Below are 20,953 nucleotides of genomic sequence, written 5' to 3'. Positions count from 1 at the left end.
AGAACTCTATGAGAGAGACCATGGTATGTGAGAGAGAGAATGTGTGTGAGTGGATTGTTAGGACAGCATTGGGTTAACCCTTGCCCATCTGGACTGCTTATCCTAAAAAGCGAGGCAGACCCTTGGGAGCACCTCTACCGTGCAGGGTTAAAGCCCTGCTGCCTTTTTGTGGTTAAACTCTGGCCTGTGGTTGGTGACAGTGACTGCAAGTCCTTAAGCAAGAATTGCAGGTTTAACTTGTCTCAGAAGTCTGTGGAGCAAGCCCCAGGGCCTGTTAGTGCTGTGATGTGCTAGTCAGCCCTCTTCGTAGCCCCAGCAAAACAGAGGTCTAGATGTCAGGTGAATGGGCTCACTTTGAGTGTTTGACTCTGCAGCACATGTTTCTTAGAGAGTGCCTACGAGCCAAGAAGAAAAAACAGGGGCCTCTGTGGCAGTAATCCCCCAGGTCAGTGAGACATAGCAGACAGGGCTACCCTCCCCTAGTGGCCAGAGGCAAGTGGCCTCATCAGCCAAGGGACCAGAGTGACAGTGCGTTAGCCTGTTTGGCTTAGAGAAGTACTTCTGATATGTGGATAAGGGGTGACGGAAAGGGAAGAGGGGTTGGAAGCAACGAGCCCTGCTTGGTATGCAGAGCCTACCCCTTCCTTCTTCCAGTCAGTAGAGTGCCTGGACATAGTCACCTCACACTGCAGATGACCCCTGTACCCAAGGATCAGCCAGACTCAGAAATGGCCCAATATCCAAAAAGACCCTGTGGTCCTGCTCTCTCCACAGTGGGTCATTACTGTGTGGCATAGGCCTCTCAAGCAAGATCTGGTCTGTGGAGTTCAACCCAGACTCACTCCGTGGAAAGTCACTTGTCAGTATAGGGACAAAGTGGCAGAAGCTAACATACCTAAGTGCTGACTGTGTTGATGCATTGCTTTACTTACCATACTAAGTCATTGACGAGACACCATGCCCAGAGCAGCTTATAGAAGAAAGGGGTTATTGGGAGTCACAGATTCAATGAGCCTATGACCATTATGGTAGGAAGCATGGCGGCCGGCAGGTAGGCAGGTGGGCAGGCATGGTACTGGAGCAAGAGCTGAGAGCTCACATCTTGAGACAGAACCATGAGGCAGGGAGAGGGGCAGTGGGTGCTAACTGTGAATGGCATGGGCTTTTGAAACCTCAAAGCCCCACCCACAGTGACACACCTCCTCTAACAAGGCCACACCTCCTCATCCTTCCCAATCAGTTCTGTCAACTGGGACCTAGGATTCAGACAGGAACTAAAGCCGGATTGTAAAACCTCTGTTCCAGAATTAGCGTCGGGGAGAAAAGTGTGGTTGGCCATGTTGGCTGTGCTGGGTACTTCGCATGCATGGGCAAGCCGAGAGAGGGTGGTTGGGAGCCCAGGGGACCCTGAACATCTAAGACATAGACAGCCTCCCAGCAGTAAATATGCAGAGCACTATCAGCCGTCATGGTCATCATATTCATCTTCCCCTTTAGAAATAGGAGAAAATTTAAGAGCAAAGCTGACTTTTGTGCTATGGTGGGTTTGAGCTAGCATCTTAAACAGGTGGCTTCCACCACCTGATAAAATACCTCAATTACCTGCCAGGTGCGTGTGGGCTTTTAATGGACAGACACAGACACACTGTACAATACACATTGCTTAAGGACACACACAGACACACTGTACAACATATATTGCTCCAAATATTAGTATCCAAGGCTGAGGCCGTGTGTGTGTGAAATGGCCTCACAGAGGCCCACGGGCCCAGGTGGTGAGGGACCCAGAGGCTGGAACTGTGAGCACTGTCCCTCTGTTTACAGTTTACACCAAGGACAATAGTTAGTGGGATCTTTAGATCCCAGGGATATCTCTCTTGCAAAAGGCAGGTGGGACAGCATGCCGTGGTCATCCCTAGCCAGCTAATGCTGATGTAGCTGGGAGCCAGAAAGGGTGGGGAGAGGATGGGTGCCTCGGTGCCTACGAGTCCGTGCTGCTCCTGCAGAGGACCCAAGTTCAGTTCCCAGCACCCACAAGAATGTGCCTGCTAACTCTCTGTATCCCCAGCTTCACACAATCCAGAGTCTCCTTCCTCCCTCTGGGAGTGCCTACCCTCACGCACACCCACACCCAGGCATGAATCTTTACAGAGAGATGGAACGACCTGCTTTTAGGCGCCCGATAAACAGAGTGTAAGAGAAAACCCTTCTCGCCCGTGTGGATCTATCTCCCACTGCAGAAACCCCTTGCTAACTAATGTTCATGAATGGAAGGCAGAGTTGGTGTTGATGTTGAGCAGAGGCATGTATGGTGTGCCCTACCAAAGGCCCGCCCTTCTGTGGCAGAAACCAAGGACAGGATGCCCTTCTCCCTGAGGGCTTTGGCTGTTTTATTTTCTGATCATGCTCAGTAGTACCCATCTGGATAGCTCTAGGCTCACTGCACTGGTGACTGACATCAGTCAGACCTCTGGATACCTCCTCCCTCCTTCACCTGAGCCCTCCTTTCTGCGCAGTGCCAAAAGCACACGCCCTTGCCAAGCACCAGTCCATCAGTGTGGCTGGAAGCAGGCTCCACCTTAGGGCCGGAATCCCTGATGGACCTCATGGTCAGAGTGCAGGCTTACATGTGACCAGTGACAAACTGACATAAGTGTCCCTTGCAGGCCATTCATCCTTTCAACTTGGAAGACAAACCCCCTCCCCCCTTGCCGGGTCGCACCACTTTGGAGCGTGGCTCTGGTGGGGCCTTGGTCTTGGTGGAAGCTGTCTTTCCCGTCCCATCTGTATGGCCAGTATCTGCAAGTGTCTACTTCTCCATCCCTCCCGCCCCCTCCTCATTCTCCGCATTCACCCTCATCAGGTGTCTCCTGTTAAAAACAGCCGCCGCATATTTGAACTATTTTCAGCTGTCTGTAGCCCTTTAACCCTTTGTCTGCTAGAATTCCACAAAAATAATTGATGACTGATTGGCCCATTAACCTTTAAGGGAAAAAAAGTTTGACAGCCCAGACTTGTGTAATGAGGAGGGATTCCCTGTGAAGTCGGTCTGATGGCTGAGATGCTTGCCCCTGAGGAGGCAAAATTAGCCCCCCGGGGCCTCGTCTGCATAGAAACTGGACACAATTAGTGCGATATCCGGTGTTATTAATGTCATTGGGAATAATTGGGCAGGTTGGTTTCGACAGGTTCATGGCTCTAAAATACTATTATAGTGGACCTTTCCACAGCCAACCGTTAAACACAGAAAACTGTTCAAGTCCCCCGGAGCCCAATCACCATTTCAGTGGGCTGGGACCAGAAGGTACATTAGCCTAGAGGTCCAGGCTAGGGTGAGGTGGCCTGTGGGCTTCTCCTTGGGGTAGGAAATAACTGTGCTTGCGTGGATGTCCCCAACTAAGAATATTCTTCTAACATATATGCCAGCAGGGTGTCCTATAATCTGAGACCTTTTAACATGAACTCTGCACGAGCCACTATACCTGTTATTAATAGGGGGTTTGTATCTGCAAATGACACCAGGGATAAAAAACCTAAATGGCCCACTGTCAAAGCATCTGTCATTTAGGGGAGAGGCTATGGCAGTGGAGGGACACCTGTCATCTCACTCCTTGGGAGACAGAGACAAGGCAGGGTCTTGAATTTGAGGCCCAGATTCAAAAGACCAATAAGTAGAGGACAGTAGTGCTGAGCCTCTCTGACGGACCCATCCCACACTGCCAGCTGTGCTTACAATCATTTTTAAGCCCTAAGATGATCAACTGTCAGTTTATAAAGTAACATAGCCTTATGGCCCCTGGGGAATTGGCTGGCACTGTGTCACCTGGTAAAATGTCTGAGCCTTACAGGAAGGAGCATGCTCCACTGGGCCAGCCATCCGCTTTCTCAGTCACCGCCACACTGTACAAGTCTGAGCATGGATCAAGTCTGGAGGCCTCTGGGGTGCCATCAGTAAGCGTTGGCTGTCACCTGGCATGGCCCGCCAGTGCCTGTCCACTGGCTTCATCAGTACTTGTTCCAAGTGACAGAAACCTTTGTAAAGTGGAAAAGGCCGTAAGGATAGTAAAGCATCCCCTGTAACCAGCTGTGGCATAGGAAGCTCTAGCCGGCTGGCTGCAGGAACATCGCGCTTGGGCCCTGGGAGCTCTTGGGCTTCCTAGCACTTGTTTTCCGCAGTGTGCAGTGGCTCTCAGTGACCTCCACCAGAGGACAGGGCAGGACCGCACAGAGTATGCTTAAGCTTTGTGGGTTAACATCTGTCATGTTCTAGAATGAAGCATGTATTATGTCAAGACTCAAAGTTTTAGGTTTCAAAACATTTTTTGCTCTTGAGTTTTCAGATTACTTTATCCACAGAGTACTTGGTTCTGACTCTGGACTTTACTGTCCTCCCTGAATTCCCTCTTTTTCAAAATGGATGAGCATACTTTACTCAAGACCCTTATAAAAACATGGTGGGGGGGGGGGAGGCACAGGCGTGTGAGGTCATACAACCCGCTTCCAGGACGCATCTAGGGAGTCACTGCGCGGTGTAACTTCTCCAACCTCCCTTTTCCTCTCCCAGCTGAATACCTTCCTCCCTTCTGCGTGGCTGAGCGTTGGGGAGACAGAAGAGGTATCTACGTGGTGCCGGCTATTCCAGAGAAACGGGCTTGAGGGGAAAGAAGACAGCAGAGCCCTGGCCTGACTGCGTGCTCATTCACAGGCTCGGAAGCGAGGTGTCAGAGTAGTGTCTGTGAGGGAGAGCAGGGGAGGACTGAGCACAGGAGTGTCAGAGTGTGCGATGGCGCTGTGTGGAGTGGGGCAGAGAGGTGTCCACTATGGAGTGCACACCCTACACGGCGCTCAGCACATTTCTAGAGGGACTCTAGGAGCCTCGAGCAGACTGAGGAGATCCTTACAGAATCAGAATCCCCCAGAAGATGCGAGAGGTAGCCATAACAAAGCAGAGAGGGGCGACAGGGATGCATCAGGAATGGGAGGTGGGGTTCTAAGTGACAGAAGGGCAGAGGGAAATCTCTGTCCGCTGGGGAAAGCTCACGGTGTGGTGCGTGGGGTCTGCTGTGAGCCTCCACAGCTCATCTGAATATTACAGCTGTCCAAGCTGGAGTGAGAAGACACAGACAGCTCGGTGATACCTTCGTAGCACTTGGCCTGGGTGCCCCGCCGGCATCCGGGTGAGTGTGTACCCACAGAGTAGGATCCTTCAGAGATTGGCCTCTGCCTCCCCTGATATCCAAGGCATAGGGCAGGTGGCAGAGAGCCTGGGGCCACGCCTGTACCTCAGCCAAGCCAGTAAAGCCCTTTGCCTCTAGCTCACACTGCAGCTTGTGACCCCAGCTAGAAGCACGGGCAGAAATCCTCCGAGAGAGAGCAGTGGACAGAGATCTAAACTAAGAGGCTCATGGTTGTCATTTCTCCCTTGGACGTGGTAAATCCTGACCAGAGGGAACATTCTTACCATACTTGAGTTCCACAAACACCAGGTGACATAAGGCTGTGCAAAGACATCTTCATAAATAGTACTCATGGCCTTCCGTGAATAACCGAGTATCCCTCTTTTCTACCTGTGAATTATTTCGCAGCTGCAGATTAGCTTCGGAGAAACCTGTCTGTCTGAAGTTACTGAGTGGTCTCTCTTTTTTTTTTAACTTTTTAATAGAAACACGACTAGCCCCCATGTCCAAAGGCCTAGGGCTTCCTCCCCAGCCATCCTTCACACAGTGTGTGGACTTGCTCTACTCCACACAGATATAGGCCTCATTGTTCTCTGAGCTCGAAGACAGCACATCACCATTCATGCCTTCTGAATTCTTACTCCTCAGGCTTCAACATCCAAGAACCAAGAGAACACAACATGGCCAGTGCTGAGTAGCAGGGCTCTCTGGGAGAAGCTAGAGGGGTTACACAGAGGTGTGCTTACCCGTCTTCCAGACAGTGTTCACACTAGCAGGGTTAAGGCCTGCTCAGAGGTTCAAAAGTCCAGAAAGCGCCAGCTTGCTTGCATTATAATCTTCAGAACTCGAAAGACTCCACATAAGTGTGGCACCACCAGTGGCGGTGTTGGTGGCATGCTATGGCAGTGGTGGTGGAAGTGTTACGTTGAGAACATCAATGGGTACCCCAGTCCTAGACAGTGTCCCAGTTCCTAGGAGTGGGGTTGATGTTGTCCTTGAGATGAGGAGGCAGGAAGGGGTCTTTGGAAATAAGAGAGCCGCCACGTCCTGGTCTGTGCAAGGGTGATGGGGGTGGGCGTGAGGTGGGTGATGACTACATTAATAAGCCAGCCTGCAGGTTACTCTTTCATTGTAACTGTACGAGACCACATAGCCAGTGCTAGGCCAGTGCTAGAGATTCCCTCTCTGCTGAGGCATGTGAAGGGCCCAGCCTTGGCTTTTGGCAATGTTTTGCTGAGCAGTCTCACCTCTGATCAAGTGCTGGGAAGGAAGGACTGAGCACACACAGTCTCCCGAGGCCGGTCTGCGCCCTTGTGTGCTCATGCACAATAGTTAGCTCGTGCCAAACTCCTTAGAAGCTGCCTGTGCCCAGTCCACAAGGGAGGAAAATGAGCCTCTGGAGTGGGACTTACCTAAAGGCAGAGGGCAGGTAGTATCACAGGATCTAGTCTCAGCCTCTCTCTTCCCCTTTCATAGCAGATGTCTCTCTGTGGCCACCCAGGTAGACCTGTGCCCACTAACGACCTCTGAGTTGCCTGGATTCACTTTGTCCAAGTCTCAGCACAGTGAGAGTTAACACTCCCACTGATAGTGGCCCGGCCCTGGAAGGACACCCATCTTAGTGTTCCCAGCTTACCTGGATCCAGACCCAACTTTGCCCGGTTTCATATCTAGCAGAGCTAACTCCATTTTCCTCCTGCAGACCCAAGGGCCAGCAATAAGTTGCAAACTTACTTTCCTAAGTTGCTTGTTCTGCGCCCACACAGAGATCCTGACATTCCACGAAGTCCCTCCTTTCTCCCCATCCCCCAAGCATCACCTGAAGCCTAGTTATCTCTGCTGGCTTTCGGAAGCCGGTTTTGCGTGTTGGCGGCGGGTGTGTAGATCAGATCTCAGCACTCCCGTCCTGTGTGTGCCACCAGCCCCATGCTGGTGCCATTGAATCCAGAGGCACTTGTGACAGGATGGGCCCGGGCACCGCTGTCATGAAAGTGAGCTCTCATCCCACCTCTGTGTTCCAGAGCAAGAGGAAAACTTGGAGTTTATCATTGTGTCCCTCACTGGCCAGACGTGGCACTTTGAAGCCACCACATACGAGGAGCGAGACGCATGGGTCCAAGCCATCGAGAGCCAGATCCTCGCCAGCCTACAGTCGTGCGAGAGCAGCAAGAATAAGGTAAGGTCCACAGCAGGCCGCCCCAAAATCAAGGCTGCTGATCATTAAAGGGAAGAGAAGGCCCAAGTGGAGCCCCAGGGGGGACAGAGGCGTCAGATGGCTTGTGCGGATGACAGGACCCACGTATGCTTTGTGACGGAAAAGAAAACTAAGTAATTGAAAAGATAAAACCACTTTGTATCTACAAACACTGTGCATGTTTGGTGTCCTGGCTTGGCCATCCGCGTGTGGCAGGGTGTCCGACGTGAAGCTTTTGCTGTGGCAGCCAGCGCTACGTGGGAAGCTTTCGCCTTTCTCTGTAGGCGATGGAGCCTTTGGACTCTGCCTGCTTATGCGCCCATACTTATTTTTTTGTTGTTATTGTTTGAGGCAGAATAAATCAGAAAAAGAGACATGGACTTAAAAGATGCCCTATGCTGCCCTCATAAATGTCTCCAATGTCACAGGGATACAAACGCAGAGGAGATTGTAGGGAGTTTGGGCAAGGTGAATTTTCTGGGTTTTTTAAAGTCTGGTATATGTTTCATTCAGTAATTAAAAAGAGTCCCCCAGCAGTTGTTTGGCCAGAAATAAAAGTGTGCTCACTGCATTTTCGGGGCCGCTGCTCGGCGATCTTCCTTGTACTGGTCCCGTCTTTCCCAGCCGGGTTCTTTCCATTTCAGTCTTTGAACCCTTAGATAGTCAGAACCCTTTGCTGACCCATTGAGACTCTTAGTGAGCATTTTGGTTTTTCAAACTGCGATCGACTGGAAACCAAAGAAAGACATTGCCATCCACCTGCAGTTTCATTTATAAGCATTTAAAGAAACCTCTGCCCATGATGTATGGCCAGCTTGGTCATTAAGAAGGGAGTCTGTTTTTTTTTTTTTTTCAGAGAGCCAGGGTGTGTTGAGCCAGGCAGGGTAAGCCAGACCACAGCCATTATTAGCATTATGTAATTTGCTTCTCTCTTAGAAGATAGTTTATACCCAACTGGGAAGAACCACAGTCTATTATTCTGAGCTCCCTGCATTCTCAGGTCATGTCTCCATCCAACCACCGTGTGTCTCCCCTCCTCACCAATGGGCACAGTGACAGACACTTACCTTCCACAGGCTTGGAGTCCCAGCTTCAGAGCAGGGGAGGGGACACACACTGCTGATCAGACAAGCACATCCCAGGTCGTATGGGCAAATTAACCTCACATATTCTGACTGAAGCCATATCCCTTTCTCTTCGATTCCAGAAGCTCTGGCCAGTGCTGGCTTCTCCCACTTTACTTCCTTGAGAGCCTCTTTCCAGCTTGCTACCCTGAACCTAGACAGTAAGATGTCTTGGACCAGAGGCAGATACAAGCCTTTGTACCCATGGGCAAGCATACTTGTAGAAATGGCTTCACAGATGACGAGAAAAGTCCAGACTCCATTAGAGAGAGCAGCACCCAGTATTTCAGCTCCTGGTAGATAATCTGAATCTGACCCAGATGGAGAAGCTGACCAGTGAGCCACAGAATTTATGGAGAAAGAAACAGACAGATAGGCAGACCCCTCTGTATGTGTGTGTGACACCTCCTTATGCAAATCCGAATTGCTAAAAAATGATTTCTGATTCCAGAAGGGAATTAAAAATACAGTAGACCATGATGCTGATTAAACAATAGAAACAAATGCCTTATTATTAAGTAGCAAGCGATAAATTGTTTAGCACAGGTACCTTAATTTATAGGGAATTTGTACACAAACAATTTATTCTAAGTTCTGAAACTGATCAGCTTTTGCTTTAACTGTAATTTCAAATGCATATTAAATAAACACAATTTTTAAAAATACACATATTATTACCCATTCTGAACCTTTGCTTCCAAGATTTCATCCTTTTTGCGTTGCCTAATTGGGAATGTGTGTAGCAGTTTATAGGTAGCCCGTTCTTCACAGCACTGTCCAGGGTCTAGGACAATAAGAACAGTCCAAATGTATAGTCAAGGAACTTGTTGTGCCCTCACCAAGTGAGCTATATGCATGCACTTAGTGATGAAGTCGGAGGCTCTGTTGGCATTGAGCAACGGACAGAATGACTAGGCTGAAAAGGCACACTGAAGGCAGCATATGCCCGGCCGGGTTTCCCATGGCACCCGTGCACAGAGGTGCAGAGAAATAGCTGGAGCAGTGACTCTTCCTAACACGGTGACCCTTAAATACAGTTCCCCATGTTGTGACCCCCAACCACAGTTATTTCATCGCTACTTCACAACTAATTTGATACTATTATGAATCATAATGTAAACATACACTATGCAGGCTATCTGATCTCTGACCCCAAAAATATTGTTCACAGCCTACAGGTTGAGAACCACTGAGCTAGAAGCTCTCTGGATAATCAAATCCTACTTTATAAATGCTTGTGTCTTTCCCACATTTTCTAACCTGGTCCACAACAGGTGAGCCTTTTCTAAAAAGATCTATTCTGAAGACCATCAAGTATGCTTAAGAATAAATGCCCCTGCCTCACTCCAGTGAGTGACTTTCATTTGATGCCGTAGCAACTGAGAGAAACCGCACATGAGGCAAGCTCTCAGGGCTGTGATGTGTGGCTTAGTTGAGGGTTTCCTGATGAAGGACCAGGCATGCTGATAAGGCCTGACCCTTGGCTGATACACAGATACATTTTTTTTTGCCTTGTTCTTTTATCTTCATACTAAGGAGGTGTGTGCCCATAAAGGTGTGTTAGCCAGTGACATTCTCCGAGTAGCAGGCTCTGGTTTATTCACAAATGATGGTGTTCTGACTACATTGTTCATTTTGGGCAGAGTCCATCTCAGCCAATAACCCTGATGTATGACCTATCTCTCCCTCACAGACACCAGAAAAGGAGTAATTGTTTAGCACTCACACACTGTTGTACCTGTGTATAATCTTTTGGGGTTTTTCCCCCCGACGTTGTTAGAAGATGTGTGGATTTCTCCCAACTGTTCACATCTTGCATTTTCTGCCTTCCTTTGTGTGTAGTCCCGACTAACCAGCCAGAGCGAAGCCATGGCCCTGCAGTCCATCCGTAACATGAGAGGAAACTCACACTGCGTGGACTGTGACACACAAAGTAAGTACACGGGATGACAGTGGCCCCGGATCCTCATCGGCCAGTGGAGAGGGCTGCTGGCATTGAGGGCGTGACATAGTTCAGTTGGGTTTTATTTTAACCCCGTATCCTTTACATGGCTTCCCTGGCAGAAGCAGGTGGTTTCTTGTATGCCGGACTGCTCTGAGCCCTGCTTAGGCCTCAAACAACACAGTGGGCGAAGGACCAAAACTGTAATGGCTGCATCCCTTGACATTAGACCGGTTCTATGTCACGCTTCCTGTTTCCTCCTTACATCCCGGGGTGTAGAGCCTTGCTTTTGCTCTGCGTCTATACCCTCAGAAGCTGTGTAGTGTAGACTTTGCCCGTTTATTGCCACAAAGAGGCTTGAAGAGGGGAAGTGCAGTTCAAGCTCACTCAGTAGAAGGTGCTGGTTCCCATGAGGGATGTCTGGGAACTGAGCACCTCTGTCATTGGTTGAGACATCAGTGGGCCCAGTGGGCAAGGCATCAGCCCACACGGTGTAGTCTAGAGCCTTGGAGAAAGAGCAAAGGGCACCTTGGACCTGGACCTTCCACCTCAGAGGACGCTTCCTGCCAGAGTTGGCTTGTCAGCGGGCCTCTGGGGGAGAGCAGGGGATGAGGAAGGGATGTGACTGGAGGCTGCAGCCTTGAAGAGGCCTCCCTGGGTGAGCAGAAAGGAGGAGTGGCAACCCGGGCTGGAAACGGGGAGGTGATGGAGAAGCTCAGGGACCACGAGGAGAGATGGTGAGGGCTTTGTGCATTCGTAGGCGGGCGTGGACTGCCCGCATTCCACAGCAGGAGCAGGACTTGGAGCTGGCTTATGGGGGAGACACCTGAGCACACCAGCTCACTGTATGGGAATAGAACAGTAACGTGTGTTGGAGACCTGGGGGTGGATGGTGAACATCTCCGCAGGAGACACCAAGGCATGAGGCCAGGCTTGCTCCAGACGGAGGGGAAGAACCGAGCCTCCCCCAAGGGCCCTGGCCAGCCAGTTGTCCACATGGCCTGGCTGACCACAGCCCAGCAGGAGCCCGTCCTCAGGGCAGGAAGGGCATCTTCCTCAGGCTCCTTTGGATACTGCTTTAAAGTGTCTCTTTTTTTTTGAGTTTTTAAATTTTACTTTCAAAACGTGAGTTGGAAAAGAGAACATTTATTTGAAGTGTGTTTTTATCCAAAACTTTCCTTAAATCAGTCTTTTTTTTTTTTAAGTGCAAAACCTGAGGCATATTAAAAAAAAAAAAAATCCAGTGCAGAGATTGACGTCTGTAATTGTTTCCAGCATGCTTCTAAAGATTCCTCAAAAAGAAGCCACCCCTTGACAGGCTTTACAGGAGCCATAGCATGTGGCAAATTGGAGGTCACGGGTCTTTCCTGACACGGGGTGGGCACATGCATGCTCAGGATGGGCAGGAAGGGGGAGGCCATGGGACCAGACTGTAGACCAGGCCACGTGGGCAGATGGGACCAAGATGATACAGGCAGGGTTAGACTCGTCAGGAAAAGAGGTTCAAGACCATTCAGCAAGTATGCTGCACCCAGCTCACACGTGTTGTCTTTTCGAGTTATCAAGAGTGAGAGTTCATATGGTCACTGGCCCTTGACAGGGAGGGAAGAGCCCAGGGTCTCCAGTCTGTCAAGGCCACAGCAGCAAGCAGGGGCTGTTCCACTCAACCCACACCCTTCCCAGTCCTCTGATTTCCCTCAGAGGCCTTAAGATACCTAGAGGACTGATGAGTACGTCAGGGAAGAATTTTAAGTATAAATACCCAGTTTTGGTGCAAATGCCAAGAAACAGGTCTCCATACCCCACAAGCAATGTGGTGTGAGCACGTCCTCAGGGGGTCAAGGCAATGTGGTAAATACCTATAAAGGGTGAGCGTCTTTGATTACAGCAGTGCCCCTAGGAAGGAGGCCAGCAGGAAGGGAGCAGACAATAGCTTTAAAGATGCCCTTCTACACTGACTGTGGACTGCAGTCAGAGCCACCCACATCTAAAGATTCCGGAAAGATACTGATGACATCAGTTGGTGGCGTAACAGACATGTGACTCTTGGGGAAGCCCACCTAAGAGTCAACACTGGCACACCATTTCATGTGTGTCACCCCTCTGGGGGTTGAGGCTATGGCTTGAGGACTTTAGTGCAGTGTGGGATTTGAAGCCACAACCACTGCAGATCACCAAGCATCTCCTCCATCTTGCACACTTAATCTGTCCCAGTGGTGGCACTGGGCACCTTAGCTATGGGCTGCTTGTCTCTAAGGAGAAATTCTATTCCAGTGAATTTGGAAAAGTCAATGGTATCTACCTCTTAGGAAAAGAACGGCCCATCACTGTCTTGAGAATTTTGCCCTAGAGGGAGCTGACAACCTGGCCCAGCCAGCTCTGTCCAGGATCCACTGACAGTGGAAATGTGTATTGGAGGTACCAGTCGCGAGCCACTGGGAGCATGTTCAGAGAGGGACCTGGGGAATCCCAGAGCTTGGAGAACCCTGTGCACATATGGTCCAAACCCGTGTGCCAGACCTTCCAGAACAAAACTGAGAGGCAGCGCCCGTAGCCTCTGACTCCTGCTCCATGACATTCTGTCATTGCTAGTGCTGTCCAGACAGTCAGGCTAGAGCCTGGTCGATTCCTAGTAGATCTTGCCTCACCCACCAGCCCTAGTAGATCTTATGATGTCATCCAGTTCCTACCATCCCTCGGTCCCTTAGTTTTAGGTGCTGCCATGGTGGGGCTGCTCTGTATTTATCTGGATATGGTGTGTTGCCATAGTCTCTAATGCCATAACCAACAGGAGGAGTAAGCAACCAAGTCCTGCCCAAAGCAGAGCATGGGTTCTGTGATGTCACCTTATTATCTTGGGGGTGCAGTGGGTAGACAGTAACCAAGAAAGGTTTCCGAAGGAAGGTAATTCTAGTTGAGAACCAAGGGCAAGCAGCATGCCGGGGAGGGCATGAGTGTTGTGCACAGGTGGGTGGAGATACTGAGGGTCTCGCATGAGATAGGAAGGGATGGGGCTCAGTTCTGATTCTGCCTGCAGAGACCTTGAACTTGATCCCAGGGGCAGGTGTCATCCACAGCAGATTCTGAATCTCAGTGTTACATGATTAGGTCTACACATTTCATGTACCACATTTCATGACTGCTGTCAGGAGGTGGCCTGCAGGGGTCAGAATGTGAACATACAAACACAAGCTTGCACAGTCCTACCACAGTGTGTGGGGAGAATAAGGACAGGAGTGGAGGCTCAGTTCAAGAACAAAGTGTTGAATCTGAGAAAGTACCTGTGGGGACGACAGAAGCATGTGTGTCAACTCCCCAGATCCTGGAAGAGCGAGCATTGGTGTGGTTGGGAGCAGTAGAAAGAAGACCGACAGAAAAATCCCTCATCAGGGCACGCTGACAGCGGGGAGGTCTGTGCAGGATTCCACTGGGAGGGAGAGGGAGGTGAGAGCCATTAAACGTTGTTAGAATTTAGGTTGTCACTACACCCAGAGTCAAGCTTGGTCTGTGAGAATAGAAACTGGCATCAGAAGAGATGACAGGACCCAAGGTGAGGGCCAGTTTGAGGAGAAAATGCTGGGGGAAAGACGAAAACCATGGAGAAAAGTTCAGAGACAGTTAACTTCAACTTGGTCAGGAGATGGGCAGCAGACATGAGGCCAGCAATGGGCTGAAGGATTTCGCCATGGAGGTGGCTGGCAGCTGTGGCTGTCTCAGTGGACAGGGCGATAGAGCAGGGCCGAAGCCGAGCTGTGGGGGATAGCCGACTCTTTAGCAGCTGAGTTAGGCCTCCATCTGCCCATGCTGCCTCTCTGCCGTGCCCACTTGCTGCTCTGAGACTACTCTGAGACCATAAAATACCCAGCAAGAAGCAAGTAGGGAGGGAAGGGGTTTGTTTTGACTTTAGTTGTCATGTGGTGGGGATGGGTCCTCTGGTGACAGGAGGTCAGGCCAGGACAGGAAATGGGACTAAGCTGCAAACCTCAAGGCTTTTCCCACTAGAGAGCCACTTCCTCCACCTAGGCCCCGCCTACAGAAGGTTTCACACCCACCCAAAACAGCGCCACCATGTGGAAACCAAGTATTCAGACATGTGAGCCAATGGGGGACATTTTCACACAACCACAGCACGGATGTCTCCTACCTATAACTTAGTCCCTCCTTGTCTTCTCATGGAGCCTCTGTGTTTCTGTATCCTGTTCTCTTTGCTTCTGTGTGAGACCTAGGTTTTCCCTTCCCCATCGGAACATCTCTGAAAACACAGGCCTCTGCCAGGGCCACCCCTGGGATATAAACCAGCCATCTTGTAGAAATGTACTCACATTAAATATGTGACTGGCCGACATCTGGTTAGGCACCATACAACCATCAATGTTCATTTGCTCTGTAGAGAGCTGAGATATCGCCCAACTGGGTCAGATAGCTTTTGATGACTCTCTGATACACTTGGGTAAATGCCAGTTCTGCTTGTGTGGGTCAAGCCTCTCTGTCTGTCAACACTGAGAGGCAGGAGCCATCAAGGCCAGCGGGTCTTTGCCAAACACCTAGAGATGTCAGCCCAAAGCCAGCCCTGCATCCAAGTTCCTGATCTTCTGATGATGTCATCCAGTTTCACACAATGACAGATTTGTCCCAAAGCCATTCTCTATATGAGCCAGTCATCCCAGCTTGAAACATTACACTGTTCACTTCAAACCTTATGATTGGAGGAACTGGGTCCTGATACAACTCTGTTCCCTGCCTGCTGACCTGCTAGTGACCACTGGACCCCTGTGCATTGCTGCAATGAGTCCTCCTAAGCTAGGCCCTTGCCGGCCATACCCTCTCACGGGAGCGTGCCTCTTTAATCTTTGAAGTTTGCCCAAGCTATGCTGACAATAGCAAAAAGATTATGGGAGCCAGTGCAGCCTCAGGTGTGACCTAGGCCTTGGTGTCACCCAGTTTCCCCACTGCTTCTTCCTTCCTTGATCATCAGTGGACCACATACAGGATTTTTTTGTGCTGTGCACCTGTGGAGGTGTCACAGAAGGTATTTCTGTCCAGATGAGCACTATGCTGCCAGCAACACACGTCTCCCTTGGCACCAAGAGCAGCTCCAAGTCACATGGGGACTGACTGGTTGTTCAGGTGTCTGAGAGTCCAGGGACATTGAGAGAGACTGGTGATGGTCTGACTAAGTTTTGCTCTGTCTCTACCTGTAGACCCTAACTGGGCCAGTTTGAACTTGGGAGCCCTCATGTGTATCGAGTGCTCAGGCATCCACCGGAATCTCGGCACCCACCTCTCTCGGGTCAGATCGCTAGACCTGGACGACTGGCCCATGGAGCTGATCAAGGTGATGTCCTCCATCGGGAATGAGCTGGCCAACAGCGTGTGGGAAGAGGGCAGCCAGGGACGGACAAAGCCCTCACTGGACTCCACCAGGTAGGAACGCACAGCCACTCCACCAGCAGGTACACGGCTGGGGCTGACCTCCGTAGCCGCTGCAGCCAGGGCTGACAACCTAGAGAGATTCTGATCGGCCTAGTCTAGGAGCATCGGTATTTGAAATTGGTGCAGAGCAGACTGGATGATTCAAACTCCTTAATTTTTTATGTTTACTTCTAGGCCTTAGGGATTCCTCTCCCCTCTTAGAAATGTATTGGGTTTCTAGTCTTATGAATATATTACTTTAATTAATATATTTCTAATAGGCACAGGCTGTGCTAAGACTAATTATAAATTTTTGATTCTGCGGTTTTGTATTCTTTCTTCCGCCCTTGTTAAGCATCTTGTGGGTATTCAACCCTCTCACGTGCCCCTGCCAACAAGTGAGCTTATGATAAGAAAACGTATTTTATTTTCTGAAACAGACTTCTAACATATCCAAGGAAGTACAGTTAAGCCCAGTGTAGGCTGACTCCTTGTTAATGCTAATTGTTACCCGGGATAAAAGCGCATTTATTTTGAGGCCATTTAGTTTCTCATTTTTCATTTATGGTGATTATAAACCATCTTTAAGAATACGCATACATATTTAATTCCCCCAAGAGGTGGCTGAAATAGCCCAATTTCAAAGGAATTAAAGTAGCACAAGGGCCAGCCCATCTCTGGTTGGTCTAACCGAGGACATCCAAGCTTCTTGGGTACTGGGTGCTCTTGTGTGCCCCACCCCCACCCCCACCCCACCCCCAACAGCGGGCAGGAGGTGAGGCCCGCTTCTACTGTGCTTCTCAAGAAAACAGGAAGAAGAGGCTCTTGTCCTGCTCAGCGTCTATAGTTTGGTATATTTTGCCAGTGATGAGACACAGTCAGAAACCGAGCCACTATAAATTGGTCGCTGTGTAAGCTACATGTCCAGGTTTTGGGGACAGTGATGTCCTGAGATCCGCTGGCTGAGTTTATTTTACTAACACTGCAAAACAAATGCGTGGCGCCCCCTCTGGGGCAAATCAGGAGAGAAACTGGTGTACACTTCACCCTCACGTCAGCCCTGATGGGAAGGGGAACTGGAAGGGCAGGCAGCAAGGTGCACAAGGTATGCTTGTTAGAACCCGGTGGGCTCGCTCTGACAGCTCCTCGGTGCGTGGTTCCCCTGGCCTGCGTAGTACAGACAAGGGGTGGCTTTCTTACAAGTCAAAGGTACCCTGCCCTACGAGGAACCTGCCCTTCCTGATTTAACATTCACATGGAAGCCAGCGGGATTCTTCACTCCAAACAATCCTAAAACATTGATTTCCTTTGTGGTACCTATTTTGTCCATGCTGTGGTTAAATTTCAATTTAAAAATTGAAAAATGATTGGAAATTAAATTGTTTAATGTATGAAGAAAATCATTGAAATGAGCTAAAAAAAAATTCATTTTAGGCACCTGATCACTTAGGCTTAAACGAAACATATAGGCTGTGTTTAATGCCATCTGTAAATTAGAAACTTTGCTGTTCTTCTAGAATCTAGAACAGTTAGACACCATGTGTGATCGCCTTCATGCACCCAGCAGGAACTGCTCTGTGGGCAGTGGACAGTTCTGACTGCTGTCTGCCCTGAGCTCTTGGCTAGAGCTTTCTACTCTGCCTAGCATTGACTATGCACCCCCCACCCCCGACTGCTTAAAGATGGGTGGGGGTCTTCCTCCTCACAAACATAGTGGCTGCAGCTGAGCCTCTTAGCTTTGGTCAAGCTGGATCCTCCCGAGAGCCCTTCTGAGTCAGGACCCTCCCCAAGGCTGTGGTGATGTGGCGTGATTCTGGGGCATCTTGAGAGGTGACTCTGGAATCTCTGAACTTTCAGACAAGCATGAGCGCCAGAGGCTTACCTGAGCCTTTGGTAAAAATTTCCCAAGTTTTTTGCTTGTTTTGTTTCATTTTGGGGTGTTTTTTTGGTTGGTTGGTTGGTTGGTTGGTTTTATTTAGGGGAGGAGGGTCTCACCAAGCATTCCCAAGAAGGGAGGGAGAGAAGAAAAGGGAGGGAATGAATAAAGGATCAGGAGCCTCATTTTGGGTGGGCCCTGTTGGGACCAGTTGAGGACATTGGCTCCGAGAAGTTCGTGGCCGATTTCCAGGAGAGAGGTGTAGGAGGATAAAACTACCTAAGCTAAAGTTCTGCCTGCAGCACACGAGTCTAGCAGTGTGCCACCTGCAGGGCTGGACCCTCTTCAGAACAAGAAGCAAGAATGGGTTTATTCTGGGAAGCTCTTGAGCCAGAGTATCTGATACAGAAGGATTCAGGTAGGACCCACAGTCTGTGTTTGTGTCCGCCAAGGTTCCGTCTCTTCATCATCCAGGGAAGGCTGAAGTTGGCAGCAGGGTGGTTCGAAAAGACCAGACCAACACAGAGCAAGCCAAGGGCCACCTTGGCTCCCAGCCTTAGAGACAGCATCATAAATGAGACGTACTGCAGCCCACGTACAGTGACAATCCTGCCACCTGCCACCTCCCCACCTCCCACTGTTCCCCCAAATAGGAGCAAAAGCCTAGAAGTCTTGGCTAGAATCAGTCTGGAATTCACCCCAAGAGAATAGACACCTAGTCTAGGCATTGCCTGTCTATAGGTACTGCCTGTCTACGATGCCCCACCGGCCCTCCTACCTTCTAAGCTTGCAAGGCCAGTTAGTAGAAATCCAGGGGACTGAAGTCAATCCCAAAAGTAAATAGTTCCATAAAGTTGATGTTCATGGAAAAACCAAGTGTCACTCTTTGAAATAAGGGCCCAGATGTTTTCCCACTGCACTTAGGTCTGTTTCAAGATGATTCAGGAGATGCATCTGACTGTAGAATATAATGGAAATTGTGCTATACACATACACTCAAACATACAAACATACATGCACCCCAACACACATATACACATATCCCAACATATACATATACATCCCAACATACAAAACACATACATGTGCATAGACTTGCTTACATGAATGCATACACTCTTGTGTGCTTAGATACATACATAGCACTGTGGAGAAAGAGCACACACGATATCTTTCTGCAAAGAAGCAGCCAGTCCCCTGAAATAACCATGCATTGGCATTAGCCATGGCTGCAGGCAGGTTGGGAGAACAGGAGCCTGGCACAGCTGGCTGGCCTTCTGCCTGCCGTCCCCACACCCCTATTAGGCCAGCTCTGGATAGCCTATAATTGGTTCCAGCGATCCTCAGCCGCCCTGAGAACTGCCGTTCAAACTTGAGCAGCATTGTGATCAATCGGAGCTGACGACAGCTGAAGCAGTATCGACTTCCCATTCCTAAACAGGGGGATCATTAGTCAAGGAAAGCATCTTTTAATTACTCCCAGGAAGGAGAAAAAAAATCTTTTTGGATGGATTCTGCAACAGCTGCCATTTTTTTTTTTTTTAGTGCATTCGATACTAAATTTATTGTCGCAGGAGGGGAGAAGATGCCCTCCACCCCTCTCTAATGGTGGTTTGATTTGGAGAAAGAATCATGTTAGAGGGGAGATCAATGTGTGGCAACAATTAACTACATCTGGGCTAGAATCAGAATAGCCCCCCCTCCGCTATTGATACCATTTAAGCACACAACTTAAAATATTGATTGTGAATGGGGGTGCTGGTGGCCATAGAGGCAGCAACAGGGGACAGAATTACCTGGAGTTGAGGCTAGGAATGGGGGTGTGCTGTATGACTCTCCGTGGATGTGTTTATGTGTCAAGCTGTGTTGTAGACAGTTGGACCAGCTGAGTCTGGAGCCAGCAGGTGCTCAGGGCTCTGGGTTCCAGTGGGAAGAGACTAATTGGCTGTCACTGGAGGGAGTGTGACCCTTGGAGATGAAGAGCAACAAAAATGGCCACATTATGGTAAAAGCATTATGAGTCGTGCCTGGCTATGCCATGCACTGCACACAGCGTGGTCACCTCAGGTGCTCTTGTTACGTCTCTGCCTCCTGCCCCTCCTGTGGGTGAGAGGAAGCTCAAGAGTCTGTAGCACAGCAAAGCTGCTCCCGCAGGCCCCTGCGACACCTGTCCTCATGGCTGTGTTTCCTGCGCACAGTGCTGAACTGTCCCCCTTCGCAGCCGTGCCCTCTCACACTGAAGCTGGTTATATTGGCTTCAGTGGAGGTGGTTCTCCTACCAAACAAGGGGAGGCTTGGTGGCGTAGCTGACCCCACTCTGCTTCCTATCTTTGTCTCCCTGATGGCATCTGGCCAGGGAGGGTCAGCAGGGACCATGCTATTTTCATTTTAGTGCAGGTAGCCTCCTGTTTGCATGGTGCCTGGCACCTGCTGGCTTGGGCAGGGAAATGGAAGGGAGTTGGAACGCCAAACTATGTTTCTGTCAGGAACAACAGCTCATGAGAGAAACTCTGAGCACAGCCGAAATCACCCATTACCACTTTGATGCCTCTTGGAAGGGACCGTTGGCCTGTTTAGTACACATTCTCTGAGCATCCTCCCCACCCACCCCTCTTTCATTATCCGTAACTCCATCTCCCTGCCTAAACCCTCTTCTGTCTTTAACCTATAAAGAAACGTGGCCATCGATAGGAAGATCAGGGCCCACATCAGAAACCTGCGTGGGAGAAGACTGACCACACACTTCCAGACCCAACCAGTCTGCCCGGCAAGGGGAGTACCACTTCCCTTTGATTCTGCAGGGCCGCTTTCATCTTATTTATGCACACGGCGATATTGATAAAGGGGAAATGTATCCAAACTGAAAATAATTGGATCCCCGCAGCTGACTCTGAGATATTAAAAGCAGCCCCACTTGGCCATGTCTTTGTCTTGTTAGGTTTGATCATAGGATCACAATATAGTAATCTCAGGCTCAAATTTCTGGCATAAAGATGCACTGTTCTAAATGTGGCCTCAGGGACATGACTGCCCACGCGGCCCTGGGATTGTCTCATCTGATTATTTTTCAACAGTTCTTGGCCTGCTGAGGTCAATGTTTTGTGTCTTTTGAGTGTTCCTCTATGCTGGACACTTTTCTCTAGTCTTGTTCTTTTAAAAAAAAAAACTGAAGGAGGGTGGGGGGGAACCGGAGACAGAAAAAAGGCCTTTGCTGGGCTGACCAGAGTC

The 20,953-nt window shown here is 49.7% G+C and overlaps 1 protein-coding gene across 7 annotated transcripts in view; it reads left to right on the top strand.

Annotated features, from left to right (window-relative positions):
• The window catches only part of Agap1 (ArfGAP with GTPase domain, ankyrin repeat and PH domain 1), a 432,542-nt gene that overhangs the window by 362,235 nt on the left and 49,354 nt on the right, over positions 1–20,953 (top strand). For all 7 annotated transcript variants that reach the window (XM_052192070.1, XM_052192071.1, XM_052192067.1 and 4 more), the window contains 3 exons: positions 7,199–7,353; positions 10,338–10,428; positions 15,639–15,861. In XM_052192070.1, coding sequence (XP_052048030.1) covers positions 7,199–7,353; positions 10,338–10,428; positions 15,639–15,861 — 469 coding nt within the window. The remainder of the gene's footprint in view (positions 1–7,198; positions 7,354–10,337; positions 10,429–15,638; positions 15,862–20,953) is intronic.

The sequence above is a fragment of the Apodemus sylvaticus genome, chromosome 9, assembly GCF_947179515.1.
Source record: "Apodemus sylvaticus chromosome 9, mApoSyl1.1, whole genome shotgun sequence".
NCBI lineage: Eukaryota > Metazoa > Chordata > Mammalia > Rodentia > Muridae > Apodemus > Apodemus sylvaticus.
The sequence above is the reverse complement of the archived record's forward strand: the minus strand, read 5'-3'. Positions and strand labels throughout refer to the sequence as shown.